Source organism: Tyto alba, unplaced genomic scaffold (assembly GCF_018691265.1).
Source record: "Tyto alba isolate M040663 unplaced genomic scaffold, T.alba_DEE_v4.0 Super-Scaffold_21, whole genome shotgun sequence".
NCBI lineage: Eukaryota > Metazoa > Chordata > Aves > Strigiformes > Tytonidae > Tyto > Tyto alba.
This window is the reverse complement of record NW_024881295.1, coordinates 22,000,034-22,021,250: the sequence shown is the minus strand read 5'-3', so window position 1 is coordinate 22,021,250 and position 21,217 is coordinate 22,000,034. Positions and strand designations below refer to the sequence as shown.

Genomic DNA, 21,217 nt, shown 5'->3' with positions numbered 1-21,217 from the left:
TCTGGCCTGCCTCAGTAATACCCATCTCTTTAGAAAGAGCCTTTGAATCCATGTATTATTATTGCTATTCTCAAATATCATAAATAGAAGCTATTGTGGTCTAATAGATATGGCACACTGTTCGCAAGGACTTCGCTTCTTTTCTTGGCTTTGCTACGTTCTCTCCATGTGATCTTGGGCGAACTGCTCCACCAATCTGCTCCCCTGTCACCACACATCACCTTAGACCATCCATTCTCTGGAGCAGACACAGTCCCTTAGCACGTCTTGTTTTAACGTCTAGCATTATGGGGCTCCAGTCTCCGCTGGGACTTCTGCGTGCTACAGAAATACAAATAGTTGCTGCTAATAATAGTATTAAATCTGTGTGGCTCTGCAGAGATAAGTAAAGGGCGATTCTCCTTTCTCCAAGGAGCAGGCAGGACAAGTACTTTATTTTTGGTTTTGTCTTTTTCTAATTAAGAAAAAAAAAACAACCCAACAAAACAAAACAAGCAGCCAGTAGACATGATTAAAAGAAAACAAAAATAAAGGTAGGTTGCAGTAATTTGATATTTTTAGCCTCAGACCTGCTACTTGCTCTATGAAGACAATCTTAGGATCGTGGCCTAAGTCTGGCTCGTATCCATGTTTGCCAGGGATAGAAATTGTTTGGAGCCTTGTATTGGCAGTTGGCTCGGTATTCGGGCTAATCCCGTAAAACCAGCATGCAGCTTGGTGCAACTTTCTGTATTTGCTGTGAGCAGAAGTCTTGGGGAATGTTACAGATCTGACGTGAGGACCTTCACTTGGCCAATACGTGTCAGGGCTCTGCTCCGGAACGATAAGGGGTTGGGGTGGAGCTGAGCGTGGCAGAACGGGAGGCTGTCGGAGATGAGAAGTCAACTCTTGTCTGGCTCTGTGTGCTTTGGGATTTTTTTAATTATTATTTCATTTTCAAGGAAATGCAACAGCAACAACAAAACGTCTTAAATATTCAACAGTGGAAACAATAGATTTGAAAAGGAAAACAAAAAGTTAGAGCCAGCTCTGGCATTGGTGGACATTTGGCTCTGAGGGAAGCGAGAACAGCTTGGATTTGCATAAATTGCATACTGCGGGTCAGAGAGCGGAGTCAGAATTATGCTTTCATTGCGGTGACATGAATGGGGGCACATAATTGGCATTCTCCCCCTCTTGATCAGATGCCTCCTTCAGGGGATCTCTGCACCCAAAACGTTGCGGCTCATCCATTCGCTGCCTGGCATGGATAAGGCTTTTGTTTTCAAATTATGATTTTCCTATTCTCCGATTTCTTCCATAACCTGGGAAAGCCCCGGCCCTTCCCCCCCTCCCCCTCCTGCATTGCCCTTTGTTTCGGAGAACACCCAGAGGTCACGCTGTGCTGAATGTAGCTGTTGTTGCATCACACACACACACACACCCACCCCGACCCACCCCCCGTGCATGTTTCTGCGCTTCTGGGTCCGCGTGGAGCTGACGGCCCCCGGGGCGATGGTCGTGGTGCTCTGCATCGCGCACCTCCCCTGAAGTTTATGGGGTCCTGCGCTTCTGGGTCCAGAGAGCTGAGCGTGACTGTGATCAGTCCAACAGGGCTTCCTCCAGGGATGTACAAAGACGCGCTTCTGGCTGGGACGAGCTTAGTATGTCTCTTGGCTGACCCAGGACCTGGCTTTCTTTTCCATTATTGGGCTTAATAGCTTTTCTTGCCTCTTAAGATTTCCAGCTCAAGTGTAACAAGGACTTGCTAGCAGATTCAGATTCAGTAGAGCACTTAAAGGTATGCTTAACTATAGCTCCATCCAGTGCCCTCACCAAGACTCGGGCACGTATTTGCTTCAGGTGATGCGTCTGGTAAAGGGTTTTGCTGAACTGGAGCCTCAGGCTCCGGCAAGCGCCTATAGTGCCGCTAAAAACTCGTGTCTGGTCAGCCGTCGGCAGCGCCGTGGAAGACTCTCCGGCTGGATGTCAGGTCCTGGGCCTCCTCCCCGGGTGGTTCCCCCTTGGCACTGCCCGCCTGGGGCTTCTTCTCTCACCCTGGATGTGTGTCTGCAGTTTCTCTCTCCACAGAATCACTGGCCGGACCAAATGCCACGTGCCACTTGACCGTGTCCCGTCCTTTCCGGGGACCATGCCCACCCTGCCGCTGATCTCGGACCCGTCCAGCGGCAAAGGCAAATAGCAGCTAACAGCTATTGGTGGCTGGGGCCTGCCTCTTCATTTATCCACAAATGTTTTAACCTGTCAGTGCTAAGAAATCATATTGATTGGCGAGATTTTGTTTTATTCCTTGGGTCTGTGAATCGAAAGGGTGAGTCCTCCTTTAATATCTTCCTGCGGCAGGCTTGGCTCTACTGTACCTTGTCCGAAAAAGCTTTTATTTTCAAGGCACAGGGAAAATGATGTTTATAAAATATAAACTACAGGAATTTTCATTCCCCTCTGGCTTTAGGAGGAGAGCAGCTGGTAGAGAGTGGATGAGAAAGGCTTTATCTGCTGTGTTTTGGTTACTGAGCTTTGAGTGATGGGTTTAATAATTGATAGAGCAATTTAGCAATGATCCATAATCCTGAAAGAAGCCTACGCTCCTCTCCCTCTCCCTCCCTTCGAGACTGACAGGCTGCTCTCAGTGTTTTTGTCTGCAAAATTTCATCCCTTGGTTTCTGTAAACAGCCTGACATGGGAGAGGAGGAAAAAAGCAACTGTTTCTAAATCTTTTGTCTTCTTTCCACAAACAGCTGCGCTGCCTTCTCCAGCTCAGGGCTTCAGTCATTTGCTCACACACTCTTGCTGAAGAGAGCAGGAGGTTTTCTTTCAAGCCCTAACCTAAATGGAAAGTGTATGTGCAATGTACATAGGAGAACAGAGTGGTGCAGAGCCTCCCGGCAGGGACCCCTCCCTCCCCATTTGAACCCAGGCTTTGTTCGTGGCTGAATCTGGCTTTCTTAATCCCAAGCAAGGTGCACAGCGATGGCAAGTGCCTGGGGTACGCCAGTGCGCTCCTCTTGAAACTCTTCCAGGATTGACCCATGGAAATTGCTTTTGCCAAGAGCCTTGTGCCGCCAGCCGCAGCGAGCATCGGGATCCCGTTGAGGTGCCTCTTGTGTAAGTGTCTGTGTGAAACCCCATTTTTAAAATGGGTGCACACGATCTGCGCTTGCTGAGCTTGTCCCCATAGCAGCAGCGGGCTGTGTTTGCAGGCACGTGGTGGGCAGCCCCCGCCACGGGGTCAGGGTGTTTCAATGCCCCTGTGTGTGAAGGCCACCTCTCTCTTCATCCACCGTCAGTGCAGGAGGAGAGCAGAAAAGATGAGACAGAAAAAGGAGGCAGAAGTAAGCAGGAGAGAAAAAGAGACGAGGCTACAGGTACTGAATGTGTGTTGAGGCCAAGGGAGGGTGAAGACGAGGAGGAGGTGCAGCCTGGCAGAAAGCTGGGTGTAGGCAAAGTCAAGTAAGATGCATTAAATTACGTTTTTCCATATGTATTACAGAGATCCCAGACTGACAACAAGTTGCAATTAAGCATGACATAAAGCCAGCTATGCACAGCTGTATTATTCCTTAAGATTAAAAGAGGCGAGGTCCTTTGGGTCACAGCAAAGCTTATGGGCACTCCACCATGGGAGGTTTGTAAGACAAGCCGGCTGAACTCCTGCCAGGAGGGACATGGGCACGGGCAGCCCGATACCAGGGCAGGGAGGGGGTGGGTGACTTCCCCGGGTCCGGGCTAGCCCTGTCGGCCTCTGACACCATCCTCCGGGGTATTTTCACCCTTCCCGGTCGGCACCCTGGTGGAACACGAGCAGTGTCGAGGGGCGGGTAGTTTAGTCTGCTGCTATGATTTATTTGCTATTAAATACCCTTAGTAATGATAGGCTCCTGAGGCTTGTTTGGTAATTATGCCAATCAAGTCCACAAGTAATTCTTGTGTAACTTGCTCTCTGTTTTCAAAAGACAGAACTGTGTGTGTACACTTGCTAAAACCACCCTGGGACCTGCACCTGTACCGCTTGAAACACTCCCGGCAGTATAAGTGTTCTGCCTGGATATAGGGGGATCGTGGTGACCTTCCTATTGACAAGCATACAGCTGCTGCAGCGTATAGAGTCAGAGTAGTTCAGGTGAGAGGGTGCCTCAGGAGGTCATTTAGCCCAACCTGTTGCTCGAGGTAGGGTCAGCCACGAGATCAAGATCAGGACTTTGTCTTCTCAGGTCTTGAAAGCCCCCAAGGATGGCGACTGCACAGCCTCTCGGGGCAGCCTGTGCTGGTGGCTCATTATCTGCACAGCGGAGGTGTCTTCCCTGTTCCCAGTGGGAACCTTCCCTGTTCCAGTTTATATGGACCATCTCCACCTCCTGCTGCCCACCTGAACAAAGAGCCTGGCACCATCTTCTGCATGGGGCAGAGGAGAAGGAGGCAGGCTGCTGTCAGGGTCCCCAGGGCTGTGTCTTCCCCCAGTTTGCTCGTGCACTGGGGCCCCCAGGCTGGATATGATATCCAGATGTGGTTTCACAATGTGGTCATCACATTCCTTGGTCTGCTGGCCCTGCTCCAGGGAGTCTGTTGGTCCAGCTGCTACCAGGGTCCTCGTTTCAGCCCACTGTCCTCCAAGTTAAGGTTCTCATGGCCCTTCCCACTGAGCAGCTCCCCAGGTATTGTCACCAGGGCTCATCAGGACTTGGCATTTGTCCTGGCTGTGTTTCAGGAGGTCCCCGTTGGCCCGTGCCTCCTGCCTGTCCAGGTGCCCCTGGGTGGCAGTCCTGCCCTCAAGCACATCACCAGGTCGCTCCAGCTTGGAGTCACCAGTAAACTGGATGAGAGTGCACTCTGCCTCCTCCCCCGGGCCAGTGATAAAGATGTTAAACAAGCCCGGTCCCGGGACAGACTCCTGCGGTACCTCACTTGTTACCAGTCTCCAGTTTATATTTATGTCCTGTAACATAAACCGTCGCTGAAGGCTGAGTGGATCCAGCTTCCAATCCTCTGAGCTGATACAGATATTTTTTGGTGTGTCGCAGACTAATCTTGAGGGACGGGTGAGGGCAATGTGAGCAATGCAGTGGTGGGGCTACCCTCCGGTGGTGGTTGTGCCGGTGGACTGACAGACCTGGAGATGGCTCTGGCTACACCCACAGTCCTTGCCAGAAACCAGGTGGAGCTGTGTCTGACCTGTGAAATAGGGAGCGTGCTAGCAGGCCCTTGAGAGGCCCTGTCCATCCTTACAACTCAAACCAAAACATCTTTGTGGGTAAACAGCATACTCTGATAGATTGGGTGACATTCCTCAGTGGCCCTTTCCCTCCCTCGTAAATATCCCCGTGTTGACTAAACTCACCAGGGTCTGAACTTTGTGCTGGAATCTGAAAGGCATGGTGTGCCTGCATGTTCTGGGATGAGTCCTGACTCTCAGGTCTGTCCCTTCCCGCGATTCTGCTGGATTGGTGCTTCCCAACACGGTCCGGAGATCACGACAGTCCTTGAGGCCCTCGCAAGCGGTCTGCAGAGCTGTACCACTTCTGTACGGGCTTCAGCTGAGCATCCGAGCAAACTCCAGCGCTGGGGGATGCAGGAGAAATGCAGAGATCCCTCGGCGAAGCCAGAAACGGGGGCGAGCCCGGCTCTCCCCGGGTGGGAGCAGCACGGGTGGGGTCTGGAGCTGCTCTCCTGCCCACTGCATGGGACCAGGCGCGCGCGAGCAAGCAGGAGCTGATGGGGCTTGTAGGTGTCAAGCTCTGGCCCTGGAGGCTGGCTTTCTCACAGGCGGGAAGTCTGCAACTGCCCAGCCCTGGAGCAGGGGAAGGCCTTGAGTCTGGGGGTCATTGGTATTATGTCTGCATCCCTTACAGGTGTCTGTGTGAGTGGAGAGGCAGGAGGGCGAGGGAAATAGCAACTATAACCTTTTACTCCCAGAATATGAGCCTGTCTCCTTTTACAGCCTTGCACTTAAGAAGTGATTTGGGGACTGAGAGGTACAGAGGGACAAAAAAAGGTGCTGTGTGCTCTTCACCTCCAGTAACTAAGAGCTCCGGGTACTCTGCATGCTACGGCATATGGCAATAAAAAGTGGATAACGCCACAAAACACGAAAGGGTCAAGTGAGCAGGTATGAGAAAGAGTCCATAAGGGTGCCAAAGAGAAAGGGTTTAACTGAGAGGAGGGTGGAGCCCCATCACTTGAATAAAAACCCTTTTGCAAGAGACGTGAAGGTTCTCCTCCTCGCAGGAGGTATGTAGGTGCGTGGCAGAGCACAAGCACTGAGGGGGGTCAAGCCCTGGGTGTGCAGCCTGTCAGCACGTGCCCGCTCAGGCCGAGGGCTTCGGCTCCTGCCTCTCTGCCTCTGCCCAGGACGTTGTGGATGGAGATGTGGAAGCTGCTGCTCCCTGAAGTTCAGGCTTTGGCAGGTGAGACTAACAGGTAGAAGACGACAGGAGCTGTGTTTATGGAGTCAGCAGGCAGCGTCACTGTAGGTCTGTCTGCACTGCCTGCAGCTGCCTACAACCTTCTTTTCGAAGCGTCACCCCGAAGGCAAGAAGCAGGCACGCTCCCTGCTCAAGGTGCCAGCCAGTATCAAGTTTTGAGTTATATTTATGTCTGATATGTATATTTGTCCATGAAGGACTCTGCTGAGACAATCACGCTCAGCCACGGGACCCTATCAGAGGCGGTAAATTATCCCCAAGGAGGGCAGTTTGCAGGGGCGTTTTAAAATTCAGAAAGAGCCCAGCTCTCCGAATCCAAGTCTGTGGAAATGAATTTTTTTGGCATTTGTTTTTAATGTCCTGTGATGTGTGGGTGAAAAAGCCAGCGAGCTAGACTGGTAATTAATTTTCCTGACAGAAACACCAGACAATGAAATTACCCTGCCACAAAGCAGGGTTGCTAAAGTAAATACTCTGCCAGCGGCAGGCCTGAAAGCAGGACGGGGTCATATGTGAGGTGCAAGCAAATGATGAGATGGCACTTCTGCCTCTGGGGACGTGCCGGTGGGCACTGCCAACACGGGGGCCCATGTGCCCTGGGGACCCGGCAGCTTTCTGATGTACGTGGGCACATTCAAGCTGGGCTCAAAGGTAACAGGGGACTTGCTGGACCCAGTACCAAGTTGAGGAGCAGGTCACTCTTCACTGGCCGGGGAAATAATTTGGCCTGGGAAAGGGGAAGGAGATGTGTGGAGTGGGCATGGGCTGGCTGCTTCTCTCCTGGAGGGGCTCTTCAGACTCTCCCGGGTTGGTGCTGAGTGGTTTCCAGATCTTTGGTCTGTGGTGGCGAGATCGGTGTGAGCTGTAGAGGAGGTTGTGCCTTTCACTGGGAGATGCAGGAGGGGAGGGATATGAGGGTGAAGTTTTCTGTTTTCCCTCCACGTGTCTTGTGCCAGAGGCTGGAATTACTGTGCTGAGGGTGTTGCAAATGCACAGCCAAAAAAGTGGCGGAGAGCAGTAAATGAGGACGTTCCTGCATGTACCGAGGTATCTGGCGACACCCTGCCTTTGTGTGGTTTCAAACACAATCGAAATGTTTGGTGTCTGTGTTTCAGCAGTATTATCGGGACAGAAAACACTTCCCTTTGCAGCCATGGAGAGATCTGCTGAAGATCTCAGTGCTGTTCCGGAAAGACCTGCAGCCATGTGAATAGTCCCTCTGATTTATGATTGAAATACTCTGATGTGCAGGATTTAATAGGGTATTTTCCCCTGTACCATAGTGTTACCAGCTGCAGAATGGAGAAACCCCACATAAGAACTGGCTAAGACATGGAAATGTTTTCTTTCCCTTTGGAAAAGAAAATTACACCATTCTTAGAGCAGCTGAGCTAAATCTGAGTGCTTTCAGGAATAAGAGTCAGTTATGGAGTGGCCTGCATGCACATTTTAGTACCAGAGTTATTTAATGTATTAATTATCTGTAAAAAGTGGTGAACCAGCAGTGAAGTGCTTAAGTGTGCAGATACCACAGACTTGCTTAGGTTAGGCTTCAGAAAAGCGTGAGGAACATTTAAGGGCCTTGATCTAGATTGCAGACAACATTATGCCAGATCAGCACAGTACTGAAAGACAGTAAACATTGGAAGAGGAAAACCGAACTATTTCTACATAATTCTATGTCCTAAATTAACTGCAGCTCCTCTGGAGAAAGGACTGTGTGTCTCGGAGGATCTCCCAGATAAAACATCTGCTGAAATGCCTCGTGTCACTCCAAAAGCAAACAAAATACGAGGCTCATGGAAGACTGGAATGCAAAAGCATTCTGCAAATAGTGTAAAAAAAAGTCTGGGGAATATCCTCATGTTTAACTGTTTCTAGGTCTGTTCAGCCTGTCTTCCAAGCAGTCATGTCAGGAAGAGGAGCTGCAGGGCCAGGCGGTGGAAGTGAATAGAAGCATCCAGTGGGATGGAACACTGAGAAGCCAGAAGCTGCTGCAAACAAGGGGGAACAGGGCAGAGATATAAAAATAGCTTGTTCTGAAAGAAAGGTGATTCAAGCCCTTCCGTCTTCACCTCTAGGCCCAGCCATGTGAACATGAAGTGAGAGGCGACAAATTTAGACCTGATGAAGGAAAATCAGGTTTTAAAAAAATGAGTTAAGATGCTATTGCAAGCAGCAGGTTGCCTGTGGAACTCCGTGCCACAACGTGCGATTGAAGTCAAGATCTCACCTTGGTTTTGAAAATTGACATGTTTATGTTAAGAAACGGAGGAGCTCCACATGTTTGATATAGGTCGCTATGCAGAAGGACCTATGCATCCATAACTGAGCATGCAGAGAAATTTCCACCTGGTAGGAGTTCGGAAGGCATTTTGTCAGTGGATGAGTTGTTTCATGACAGGATTTGTAGCATCTTCCACCAAAATGCTTGGCTCTGGCCTCTCGCAGTGTGCCAGCAGGCAGGCAGACCACTGCTCCTCCTTGGGTAACTCCAGCTTTCTCTTTTGCGTGGCAAACGGGAGGTGTCTGCTAGTTGACAATCTGGAAGCCTGAGTGGTGTGTGATACCTGTTGTTCTTGTGGTGTCTTAATGACTGCTTAATTAAGTTAACAAGATCTTTTTGTCTTGGGGCCACTCCCTCTCCACGGAAAAATTGCGGTCATGTCGCGAAGGCAGGGCTGAGAGAAAGCTGCAGTGGTGTACAAAGGGCACCATATCACTTCAATCTGGCCTCCCTCCCCCAGGGATTCTCATCGATGTTCCAAAATTTTCATCTGTTTGGGGCTGAGCGGGCAAAGATTGCAACTAACGTTTAGGCTTGTTTGAGTAATGTGAATGCCAGCTTTCAAAAAAGTAAAATAAAACAAAACTATCTCACCACCTCCCCTCCCTACAGTGATCGGTCTGGTTTAGTATAATGAATGGTGTTCCGTTTAGTTGCCTTGTGTATGTTTAAATGGTGTGGACACTGGTTTTGTGCTTCCCAACAGCGGAAGTGCAAAACTTCTTTTGTGTGTGAAAACGAAATTCTCTCTTAATTGCGACACTCCAGAAGCTGGAGCTTTAAGGAAAACCCACTGGACAGCTGAAGGCTCATGAGAAAAAAAAATAGAAATTTTAATCTTAAATTCTAGGTCATCCGCTTCTTGCAGGGGTCTGGAGGTGTTGGCAGCATAGATCTGGGGAGAGAAGGAAGGAGGTGTGTGCTGCGTATGACAGCCGTGCAAGTGATTTTTATGAACGAGGAGGTTTCCGCACAAAAACACGTCGGGAATATCCCACAAATAGTCCACCCCTCCGCTCCCTCCACTTGAGTTAGTGGGAGGGATTTGAAGTTCAGGCGATGCGTGGCTGAGCTCTCATTAGTGACCAGGGACATTTCGTTCACAATGTGGAAGGCAGGCAGGGAGAGGCAGATGGCTTTGAATGCAGGATTTACATAGTAATGAGATTCAGGTCACCATAGCTGTCTTTTTCTCTCTGCATTTTGTCTAGGTGTCGAGTAGTGTGCAGGGATGACGGAATGGGGAGGAAAGGAGGAAAATTAACCCCTTATTCCTAAGGAGAGATTGATGCTAGAATAAGAAGTTTGTCACAATGGGCTGAAGAACAGTGGGGTATGAGAACAAGCACAGATGAAGCTAGAAGGGCTAAAGGTAGCCACTTTTTAAGTTTCTGTCATGTTTTTTTTTGTGGGAATGGCACAAAGCATCCTAACCTTAAAATCCCAGAATTTCCTGTAATTTTTATGTTCTGCATTGCTGGTTTGAGGACAGATAGTTTTGGTCTTTTATCATTACTAGTCAACCCAAAATTGGGGAAGTTTGTGGAATGAAGATGGGGCATGGACTCTTTCTACAGGGCCTTTGCTTATTTCTTTGGAAAAAATTACCCATTTTGCTTGGTTTCTTGGCTAAAGACTTGTCTTTGCATGACTGTGTAATGGCGTGATTAAAACATAATATTTTCCACTGCAATTGGTTATCCTTAGTATGATCTCACTAGTGTCAGATCTTATCCTGATGACAGATGGGAAACTGGGAACCATGGGTCCTATTTCCAGCTTTGGATGGTAGCACTTGATTTGCTCAGTAGTCAACCCCAGCCGTTTTCAAAATACGGATCAGGGCCTGAGAAATCCCAAGGCTACTTTTAAAATTATGAAAGTTTTAAAATTATGTATGTTTGTTTCTTCTATCTGTCTTCTGCTTTTTTTTTTTTTTAAAATAGTTAGTGGAGTGTGGGAAAGTTAAGTTTTTCTTTCTGCTGTACATCACCTGACTCCAGCAGCCAGGGTGTTAGAAGTGTTGCAAGACCTGCAAGAAGAGCTGGAGAGAAGCCTTAGGTGATCCCTGTGTTAAATAGAAACCGTGGCACTTAACTGCATGTGCAAGTCTGGGCTGAGGTGGGGAAAGTAAGGAAGGTGTTTGTGTGCAGAGGTGGGTTTTGTGTAAGGTTTTCAGTATTTGCAAGATAGTTTTGATTCTTTCGCATAGAAATTGCTTTTGGACCACAAAGCATTTGGGGTGCTAAGGGGAGGATTCACCTTGTCTCACCTTGGCCACTGGAGCTTAGGGGGCTTGTCTAGTCTCAGTGAAGAAACATTCAAACCATCCCAAGACAGTGGGACGAATCCCCCTTGGAGGGGGAGGGAGGGGTGTCTCCTGACTGCATGGTATCTGGCTAACATTTTACACCGGCTTCTACCTGGCTGAAAGGTGAAATGACCCTTAGCTTAAAGTCCTGGGGAAGTCTGAGCTGAGACTGGTCTTGCTTATTTGGGCGTCTCCTCCGTGCCCTGGACAGGGATGCTCCTGGAGAGCCGAAGCAAAGTTTTTACCTTGTCTTCTGCTTCCTCAGCAGGGCTGATGCTGAGACTGGCTGGGCAGAGGCGCCTCGGCGGACATCTGCTGAGGCCGGCAGTAAACGCACAGCGGGAGGGCTGCTGCCTTTTGGCTGTTTGGGCTGGGGGGCAAGAGGAAATCTAATCGGATGCCTGGGACAGACTGGGAAGTGAAGGCTTCTTGGCTGCTTCCTCCCGAGGAAAAGGCTTAGGTCTAATGGATCTAATTATGTTATTTCTCTGTTTTATGGTTACATCCATTTGTTTAAAAAGTCGGTAATCCTTTTATACCGATCCTGTAATGATTATTTAATGTCTGGCTGTTTGTGAAGCCCACCAAGCTGTGTGAACAGAGGATGCTTCACCGCAGGGAATCCGCCGGGTTCCTCCGCAGGACGGCAAGCTGGGCCTGAGAGCCCGGAGTGAGGGCCTTAATAGGGTGGCCTTGGACGTGCAGCGTTTGTTTTGTGCTTCGTTATCCCACCTGCCAAATGCAAATAACGGTAGTTCTCTCCTTTGCCAACTGCGGTGAAACGCAGGGCTGCCTCTTGGCTAAACGCTGCCGGAGGACTCTCCTGCAAGGGTAAAGATTCACCGACGTGTGCTTGGCTGGCAGACGCCGTGCCGGTGGCCCGTGGGGCCCTCAGCTCCGTGGGAGCAACGGCGGCTGTTGGCAGGCGGCGGCTTTGCGAGCATCGCGCTCCGCGCGGGCCTCCCCGCGCCAGCTGGGCAGATCGGCTCCCGTTGCTGACGTGTTCTAATGCCTTCATTTGCAGAGCCCCCGAAATCATCCTCGGTTTACCGTTTTGTGAAGCAATCGATATGTGGTCGTTGGGATGTGTCATTGCAGAGCTGTTCTTGGGCTGGCCGTTGTACCCGGGAGCTTCGGAGTACGATCAGGTGGGTACGGATATCGCCCTGGATGCTGGCAAGCGCACGGGTGGTTTTCCCATCTTTTGTCAGCATGAGCAGATGCCAACTTTTTCTGTTTTGCTAACAGGGATATGTGTTTCTTGCCCTCCCAGGTCAACTTTTTCACCATCCACCTGGGGTATTTATTATAGATAACCAGTGTGCTCTTTAGTCCGCTGGCTTTTAAGACCTGCCTGCTGAAGTGAAATCTCAATCGAGAGTCAACACTGCCGTTGACTGGAGAGCTCTGTACTTGTCTCTCCTCACTGAGCCGAGCAGGCACCCTTTCTCGGCTGTAACAGCAAGGATTGAATAAAGGTTTATTTGTTAGAAGAAACTGCACGATCTCTACTGCGTTTCATAATCCCTTTTACAAGGGTGCATATTAAAAGCAATGACAAGAAGGAGAATGTTCACAGTGGTGTCGGTTTCCAGTTAATATAAGCTGTCGTGCTTCTCTCCCTATAGGCTTTTATGCTCCTTTTGTAGTCCTAAAACTGATAGTGCAGCGGCTGCTAGAGCCAGGGCTGCAGAACACTTCCCATTCACATAGTCTTCTTCGGGGTGATCTTAGCTTTCTGCAAATGAAGCCTGAAAAGGATCTTTTTTTTTCTTTTAGAAAATAAAAAAATAAGAGCAAGGTAATAAATAAAGAAGTTTTTCATATATGCAAATGATTTTTTGATTCTTCCTTTGTAACTAGTATTTTTCAGTCAGAGCTTTAAAGGTGAAATTTGGCAGGGGAAATAACTAGCAGTGAAGAGCAGGGCCATTAGTGTCTCCAAAGGAAATCAGATGTATCTGCAAAACTTTTAAGTGTTTGTAAATCAGATACCAAGCATGAAGAGTAGCTTGCTTTCTCCTCCCCCCACAAAAGCCATAAAACACACAGCTGAAAAAGAAATCACCATATGTACCTGCCCAGCTCAAAGCTCCCTCCAGTGAATTATGGTGAGGGCTCCTGGGGAGCTGGGAAAGGGTCAGGGACTGATCCTGGCCGCTCAGCGCGGCCCGAGTGGCCCCGCAGTGCTGGTGCTGGGCTGCGGGCAGGATCCTGGTGCTTCTCGGGTGCACGGGGCTCCGACGGACCTCGGGGGCTGCAGCCTCAAGCAAAACACGCTCACTGCGCCGGGTCCTGAGTGCTTGGAAGTCTTTGAAACCACAGCTGCACTTTTTATGCCTTTATTTTTTTTTTTTTTTTAATTATTATTTTACCCCTCTCTGTCTCTTCTCTCAAAACCACTTTCCATCCTTCCCTAGAATTTTCTAGAGTAGATGACTAGTTTTAGTAGTTTTGCAGCGATGTTACAGAAACATTCAGGTGCCGGGAGATGCCAAAGTTCAGGTTTCCTGTGGCACCCCAGGCGTGTGTGAGATCAGTCTCTAATTGTGTAAACACAGACCCTTTCTCTTTTGAATAAATAAATTAACACTGAGATCCTGGAAACACGTGTAAGCATCTTTTGGCTGTGTGAGTGCCAGCGAGGTCACACTCATGGAAGTAACCCAAATAACAAATTAATTCATGTAGGCAATAGAGATGAAGTACTTTACATACCATGAGGGTGTCAGTTCGTTTGAGTGTATATTTCAGCTAAGTTCAAAGACAGTCACTTCACAGTCCTCCGTTTTGAACTCCAAACTGCTCCTGGGAAAGGCTGTGCGCTCAGCTGGGGGAGAAAACAGCCAAAGTTAGAGTGCAAACATCAAATTGTTGAAATTACCTCCTGGAGAGAAGAGTGTGACATGAAAAGGTGCAAAGCGGCGAAACACCCCATTGAAATCTCTGGGTGGGTCTTACTCTTTGCCCTCCAAACCTCGGGGCTTTCCTCCCGTTACCCCGCGGTTCTGGGGGAGCGTGCCGTAAGGGTGATGCACGAACGGAGGGATGCTCTGTGGGAGTTCTCTTCCCTCATTCCTTGCACTGTTTTGGTTTTTGTTGTGAAGTCTAGCTATGTGCTACGTTTTCTCTTTCTTTCTTGGTTCTGTTGTTTTAAACGCCTCCTTGCCCCTCTGCTCAAGGAGGACCTCCAGAGATTCTCAGATAGTGACCTCTCATCCTTCTCTTGCAGATTCGCTATATTTCACAGACACAGGGCTTACCAGCAGAGTATTTGTTAAGTGCAGGGACAAAGACTACGAGGTTTTTCAACAGGGATACAGACTCACCGTATCCTTTGTGGAGACTGAAGGTAGGAAGATGTTCACCTTCTTTCCTTTACCTTGTAGTTGTTGGTTGGAAGCGAGGGGACGTTCAGGTCACCTCGAAGCTTAGGTCTCTGCTTTTTGCAGTGCAGTACGGGCTTTGGGGTGGGTACAGCCTGAGGTAGAGCTGCCATCCCCGAAGTCTGCAGCCCTTAGCCCACCTGCTTGGCCCTGCTTTGGGGGAAATTTAAGTCTGGAATTGACCTGGAAATCTCCCTCTAAGTAGTCAATGAATTGATGTGTAGTTTAAATGAAACATGCCCTGAGCAGACTTTGCTCTAATACCTAATGCATTGGGGGGGGAAGAAAAAAAAAAAAAAAAAAAAAAAAAAAAAAGACATTTAGTTCTGCCAATCAAAACTGCTAGTAATGCAGGTGGGCCCTGAGTCTCTGGTACCAGCGTGTTTGGCTGCATTTGGTCGCCAAGGAGAGGCCAGTGGGCTTCTGGCTGTAAGGATGGCCTGCTGAGCCTCCCGCTGGGGTGGGGGTAAGAGACCTTTGGGACTCCCACCATAGTTGGGAGGATCGTCTGAAGTGAAAAAGAAGAGATAAATCACCTTGTGACACAAAAGCTGTCGTACAGCCGTAGTGGAGATAGTGTAAATGTTAATTGTCATCCGGCAAGAAAGACAGAATAGTCTCTGATGAGAGCAGGGTAAGGCACATAACCCACGGCTGATTGCGGGGCAGCTCTGGTCAATGCCTGTCTCCTGTTTTGAGCAGACGCCAGATGATCATGAGGCAGAGACGGGGATTAAGTCGAAGGAAGCGAGAAAGTATATTTTCAACTGTTTGGATGACATGGCACAGGTAAGAGCACTGGTGAGTAACCAGCAAGACTGCCTCGCGTGCTTTCGGGCAACGCTCACAAAGGGGAACGACGTGATTTCTCTGCGTATCCAGTTCTTGTGCCAGCTCCTGAGAAATACCAGGATTATGCCTACCAAATCAGCTCCTTATGTGCTGCTTTGTAGGGGAAACTGCACATGGGGGCATGTGGGCTCAGTGGGCTGTAGAAGAGCAGCCTTGGAAAGCGGCGAAGTCACCTCTCTCAGTGTTAAAATCCCCCGTTTTCTCTCGCCTCTCCAGCGCTCCTCTGTGTGACCACTGGCAAGTCACTTACGTCTCTGTGCTTTAGTATTTCCACTTTGTAAAACGGTGACATTGGAAATAATCGCCACGGCCGCAGAAGAGCGCGCGCTCTGTGAAACGTGGCTACCTGGGGGAACGGGGAGCACCAACGCGCCGCGGCAATTCCGCGCGGCCGTGGAGGTGAATTCCGGCCCAGCCGCTCCTGCGACTGGCATTTGCCTTGGCAAACCAGTGCACGGGACTGGCGCAGCGCTGGTGCACAGCACCAGCACAAACCCGGGGCGGAGTCGAGGCATCGTAGCATTCACAAGCAAACGTGCAGAAATGGAGGGCTGAAATCGGGGGAGACTGGATAAATGGATGAAATAACGTAATGGGTTTTTTTTTTTTTTTTTCCTACCGCCTGATACATGAGTGGGATGTTCCATATAGACACACTGACAGTTGTTACTTGCTTTATATATTTTTTGTTCACAGGACACATAGTTAAGTATCTGATAGCACAGTCCTTCATATGATAAATACACTGATTATCGGAGCTTGCCTGCTACCACATGGAAGCTGTTCATCTTCAGTGGAGGGTGACTAAATGTTTCGTTAGCCGTTGACCCAAGCGAGCTGAACGCTCAGCAGTCTGTCCAGAGCTCTGACATGCACAAGCCAGACGACGAGCCACCGCGGAGTCTGCCGCGTGGCTTCAGCAGCTGCCCCTTCAGGCGGGGAGGCTTGCGGGGCACGTGCTCCAGCCAGGAGTAAACAACGGTTTGCTGGAGACCTGGCCGTCTGCTCCTTCCCTTTAGCACTCACCCTTGTCCCTTCTCCTTTAGGTGAACATGACAACAGATTTGGAAGGAAGCGATATGTTGGTGGAAAAGGCGGACCGGCGGGAGTTTATAGATCTGTTAAAGAAGATGCTGACGATAGATGCAGATAAGAGAATAACACCCATTGAAACTCTGAACCACCCTTTTGTCACCATGACCCACTTGCTGGATTTCCCTCACAGCACACAGTACGTGGCTTTCGTTTCCCTTGGGTTTTGAATTGAGGGGTGAAGAGGAGAGCTGGCAGTGGTGGTGATCAAATGTATCCGAGGGACGTTATTAACATGCTTAAGCCCTAAGTTTTAATTTTTTTCTGGTCAAAAAAAAAAAAAAAAAAAGGGTTGCCAACTCTTCAGGTTGCAAGAATTGTGTTGTAGGTGCTTGGCATTTAAAACGCTCCAGAGCGTGCTACGTTCATTATGTAAATATTCAATAATTACATATGTTTGCATTAAAATGCAGAAGAAATTATGCAATTAGAGCTGAAAGTATCAGTATATCTCAAAGTAACATAGTCCTGATTGTTACTGCAGTAATCAACTTTATCTGCAGCGGGGAGCCGACCCTTCCTCCCAGAACCTTCCCATCTTGCAGGGGTCAGTTTGGGGCTGTTTGCTTTTTAAGGGGAGAGCTTTTGCTGCGGCAGGCTGGTTTACAGGCACAGGCGGCAGAACAAGGAGTTCAGTTTTCAGCTTAGTTCTCGCCCACCTGTGTAACCTTAAGCACCGTGCTCTGCCCTCGGCTGACCTCTCTGTGGAACGGGGATGGGCTCCACTGCCCGATGGAGATGTGAAGAGGTGTCACGCCTTCCAGCCTGCCTCCCCCCCTTCTCCCAGGGCTGCATCACGGAGCGTAGCAGCCCCAAACGCAGGAAACCTGCACCCAGCACGTCGCTCTTGTCCCCCGGGCAGTCGGCGCAGGGCCGGGCTTCGCAGCAGCAAGGGAAGGCAGGGGAGCAGTGGGAGTTGCCCGAAGCCTTCAGGACACCTCGCGCCGAGCATCCTGCTCTGCAGCACTCTGCGGTTCAGGGGGCTCCTGCGGGCTGTCCCTCCTGCTTGGCGGGAGAGCAGCGCCGCCGGGGCAGCACTGTGCTGCGCTGGGCGCCACGTGCTCCCGTGTTTAACGGCTGTGAGGAGCTCGGGTATGGAAATGAAGGGGGGCTGCTTAAAAAGCCACAGCGTATGTTTGTGTGGGTGCTGCAGAGCAATAGGCTACTGTGTCACCTCTCCTGCCTGCATGTGCGCTCTTGCCTGCAGTGTTTCAGGTTCATTTAAGGTAGTTTCCCCTCTGTGAAGGAGCTGTAGCTGCCTTGTTGTTACGTTTCTCACAAGGTTAAGAGCAGCTGCTTACCAGGAGGTAGTGGGTGCGCGATCTGTGTAGACCCAGACTTACCCTGCACAGACATCTTTGAGCTTTGTTATCGATAAGTAAATAGTAAGTGATAAATGTAATGAAAACAAGATGGGGGATTGTTGTGCTAAACAGAGAGAAAGTAAGTTTCATGTAAAAATGTTCATAAATAAAAAAAAGACAGAATTTTCTGACAGTGTCACCATCGTATACTAAAGTCTTTTAATTTGCAACAGTCCTTCTCACTCTGCAACAACCGATTGTGTAAGAGGGGAGAGATTTGTGGCATAATGCACTGCCGTCAGAAATCTTTCTGCTAACGCAACAGACCGTAATTGCATCTTCATTTTTGAAGTGCTCACTTGTGTCTGCTCAGGCAAAGCCCCGGGAAGGTTGAAAACATCACTGGGGCCGATAGCAATGAGAATTTTACCCAAATAACCTGATCAACATCAGGTCTCTGAATACTAAATGCTGTGCCAGCTGGGTGTGTAACCCCACGCAGCCCCTCCACGTTGGAAGCGGTGATTGGTAAAGAGAGCAATAAGCTATAACCAGCATGGCAAGTTGATGGAAATTTTGTCTGTGATTGCCTGTGGTTTTGAGAACAGAAACTTCAAAGCCTCGAGAGATGCAGGGAGTTGTAATCTCTCTTGAAAGTAAATCAGGCAGCAGAGAAAGGGAGAATATATGGAAGATGTAGCTTCTGGAAGGAATCTCTGCCGTCGTGTGCTTCAGAGAGGCCGCAAGTTTGAGCAGCCTGAGAGGGGCTGTTCTGCTTACTCTGCTCACTTCCAAACAGCAAAGTGAGTGTAGCTCCCCGTTTCATGCATTTAACTGGCTGGCTCTGAACTTGTTGGGTACTTCTCGGTCCTTCCGTCCATTTTGCTCTCTCCCTGCCCTCTTTTTTTTTTTCCCCCCTTTTTTTTAAAAGTAAAGATGGAGAACACAGTATTATCTTAGTAGAGATTATACCTTTTATATAAAATCATTTGGTAACACATATAGTTTGCCATGTACAGCATATATAGTCTTTCCAGTGCTTTCTACTCTTTGGAGGGAGAATTATGTTCATACTTTACTGGAAAAATGCAATCCAATAGTCTTTATTTGGTAAGTGTTTGATTTTTCTGAATGTTCTGTGACTTACAGGTATTTCATAGTTCTTTAGATGAATGCACATAATGCACAGCTATGCACAGTGTCCTGAGCCTGTCTTATCTGCAGGTGTTTATGGCACAGATCCAGTTATCAAGATATTACCTGTAAGAGAAGAAAGATGACCATGTGAGTAAGAGACAAGACAGGGATAAAAAGACCTAGGTCCTCTTCCTGACCAACCCTAGGGATCATAAGAGTTTGTTCCTTTTGAAGAGAAATTTTGTTTCTTAAAAATTATATGAGGATGTGTTTACCTCCCCTACCTCTAACAGCTTAGATCGTTACAAAAGAAATTATGCATGCAGCTGATTTTTTTTATAGCTACAGCTGATTTTCACTGCTTGGATTTTCTATTTTTCTGGGTCGGGATAATGGAAATAAAATAAATGCCTTTATGCTTTTTTGCATTGTGTTTCAGACTCTGAGGTCACATTTGTAAAAACAATTATTATGGAACAATTGTGGAAAACGTGTATTGGTTTTTAGACCTTGGAAAAAACGAGATTTTATTAGAAATACAGTTTTGTGCAATATCGCTATGTTGTTACCCCTTAAACCTCTCTATGCTTTGGTATCACAATTATAAAAATGAAATACCAGCAGTTTCGTGTACCAGACACCTAGAGTACTCTAGCAACACAGAGAGTATTTCATCTCCTTTGCTGGGGATACAAAATATGATACTTCTCAAAATTTCCATTGCTATATCAATAACATTTGAAGGGAAATCTGTGTGGAGGCAGAAGCTGCAATCTTTTCCCCCAGAGATCCAATTCTCAGTCTGAGATAACCTCAGAACCTGATTCCCTCGGGACACTGATGAATCTGATTTGGCATAACCTTTTGCGATACGAATCGTCCCATTGACTGGAAGAGGACAGCTCATGTGCTTTAACATAAGCATCTGCAGAAGTGTTTAGCCAGACAGGGGCAATGTTTTAACCGCTTGGCTGGACTCAACTCTCGGTGAACTACTTTTTAAAAGGAACAAGTAAGATTTCTCAGGGATCTCAGTGACCAAGAACAGCAAAATTATTCTTTGCAATAGACTTGTAAAACTACCTTTAGGCTTACACTGAGGCAGAAAGCATGAGTTGTCTTTTCCTCTCAGGCTCAATCAGAAAAAAACCCAGTATCTATCTTTTTTTTTCTTGCTCTCAGTCTCTTTCAGTCTTTTAAAATAGCCACTTTGTATTTCTTGCTCTGCCACCTAAAGAGCAGCCAATTTGCTTGCTTTTTGTGACTTACATTGCAGTGCTCAGACCTGTGAGGGCACCCAGGAGTCCCAGAGCAGCCGCTCTCATCTTGACACCCATTTGGCCCTCTTCAGCACAGGGTTAATCTGACTGTTAAGAGAGACCTGCATAAAATAGCAAAGGGCTTTAAGAGCCTAGAAAGTGCCAAACCTGCCGTGGAGACCTAGTGCAGGGCCGCTGTGACGGACTGTTACCTGTGTTGGCCAGTTGATTGATTTTCTGTTTCTTCCTTGTCCACCCTTTCCTTACATAGCGTCAAGTCCTGCTTCCAGAACATGGAGATCTGCAAGCGGCGGGTGAATATGTATGACACAGTGAACCAGAGCAAGACACCATTCATCACCCATGTAGCCCCAAGTACATCGACCAACTTGACCATGACTTTTAACAACCAGCTGAACACAGTCCACAACCAGGTAAGGGCATCGATCAGGAGCAGCCAGGGCTTGAAACGTTTATGTCAGTAGGGTCTAGAAGATGAAAAGCAAAGTAGCATCCCACTTAACATGCCTGCAAAAAGATGGTCCTTTTCTACTCTTCTCCCTCCGCTCTTCCTCATTCTCTTTTCTTCAGGCAAGCAGTAACCTTGTGACATTTTGTGTGATGGTGAAATGTTGTCCTCGTTGTTGGGGGTGATAAATCCTGCTTACTTGGGAAGTTGCTATGGGGAAAAGCTCATTAGTCCCTTAATGCAGCAAACAGGACTGCACTCCCCGGGTAAGGCAGAAGTATTTGCGATTTTACAGCACTTCTTCAAATTGGCTTTGAAGTAAAAAGAATTTAAACCCTTCTGCAACAGGCACAGCACTCTAACCACTCAACGGGAAGGAAGAGTTTAGTGGTGATGTTTACTCTTACCCCTCGTTGGTTTTACTCCGGGTGCCAGAGCTGACGTGGGGACCCTGTGCACATATCCCCACCCTGAACACATTGCACCCTATATTGGTGGGCTCTGGCTTTGTAATCATGCTTTGGACTCTTGGATGAGTTTTACATGCCCTGGTGTTGGGGGGTGCTGGGTTGACAAGTTTTTTGTGACTGACAGGCTAAGTTGTTTGCTGCAGTGTATTACAACAGTGAAAGGAAGCTCTCCAGGGACAGCACTCTAGGAGGCTGAAGCTCAAGAAATCGCTACTGTCTTTTAAGCCTTTT

The 21,217-nt window shown here is 48.4% G+C and overlaps 1 protein-coding gene across 5 annotated transcripts in view; it reads left to right on the top strand.

Moving 5' to 3' along the window:
- Window positions 1–21,217, top strand: part of HIPK2 (homeodomain interacting protein kinase 2) — a 136,954-nt gene that overhangs the window by 88,277 nt on the left and 27,460 nt on the right. For all 5 annotated transcript variants that reach the window (XM_042795578.1, XM_042795577.1, XM_032996310.2 and 2 more), the window contains exons 3-7: window positions 12,042–12,165; window positions 14,250–14,369; window positions 15,106–15,192; window positions 16,302–16,486; window positions 20,319–20,481. In XM_042795578.1, coding sequence (XP_042651512.1) covers window positions 12,042–12,165; window positions 14,250–14,369; window positions 15,106–15,192; window positions 16,302–16,486; window positions 20,319–20,481 — 679 coding nt within the window. The remainder of the gene's footprint in view (window positions 1–12,041; window positions 12,166–14,249; window positions 14,370–15,105; window positions 15,193–16,301; window positions 16,487–20,318; window positions 20,482–21,217) is intronic.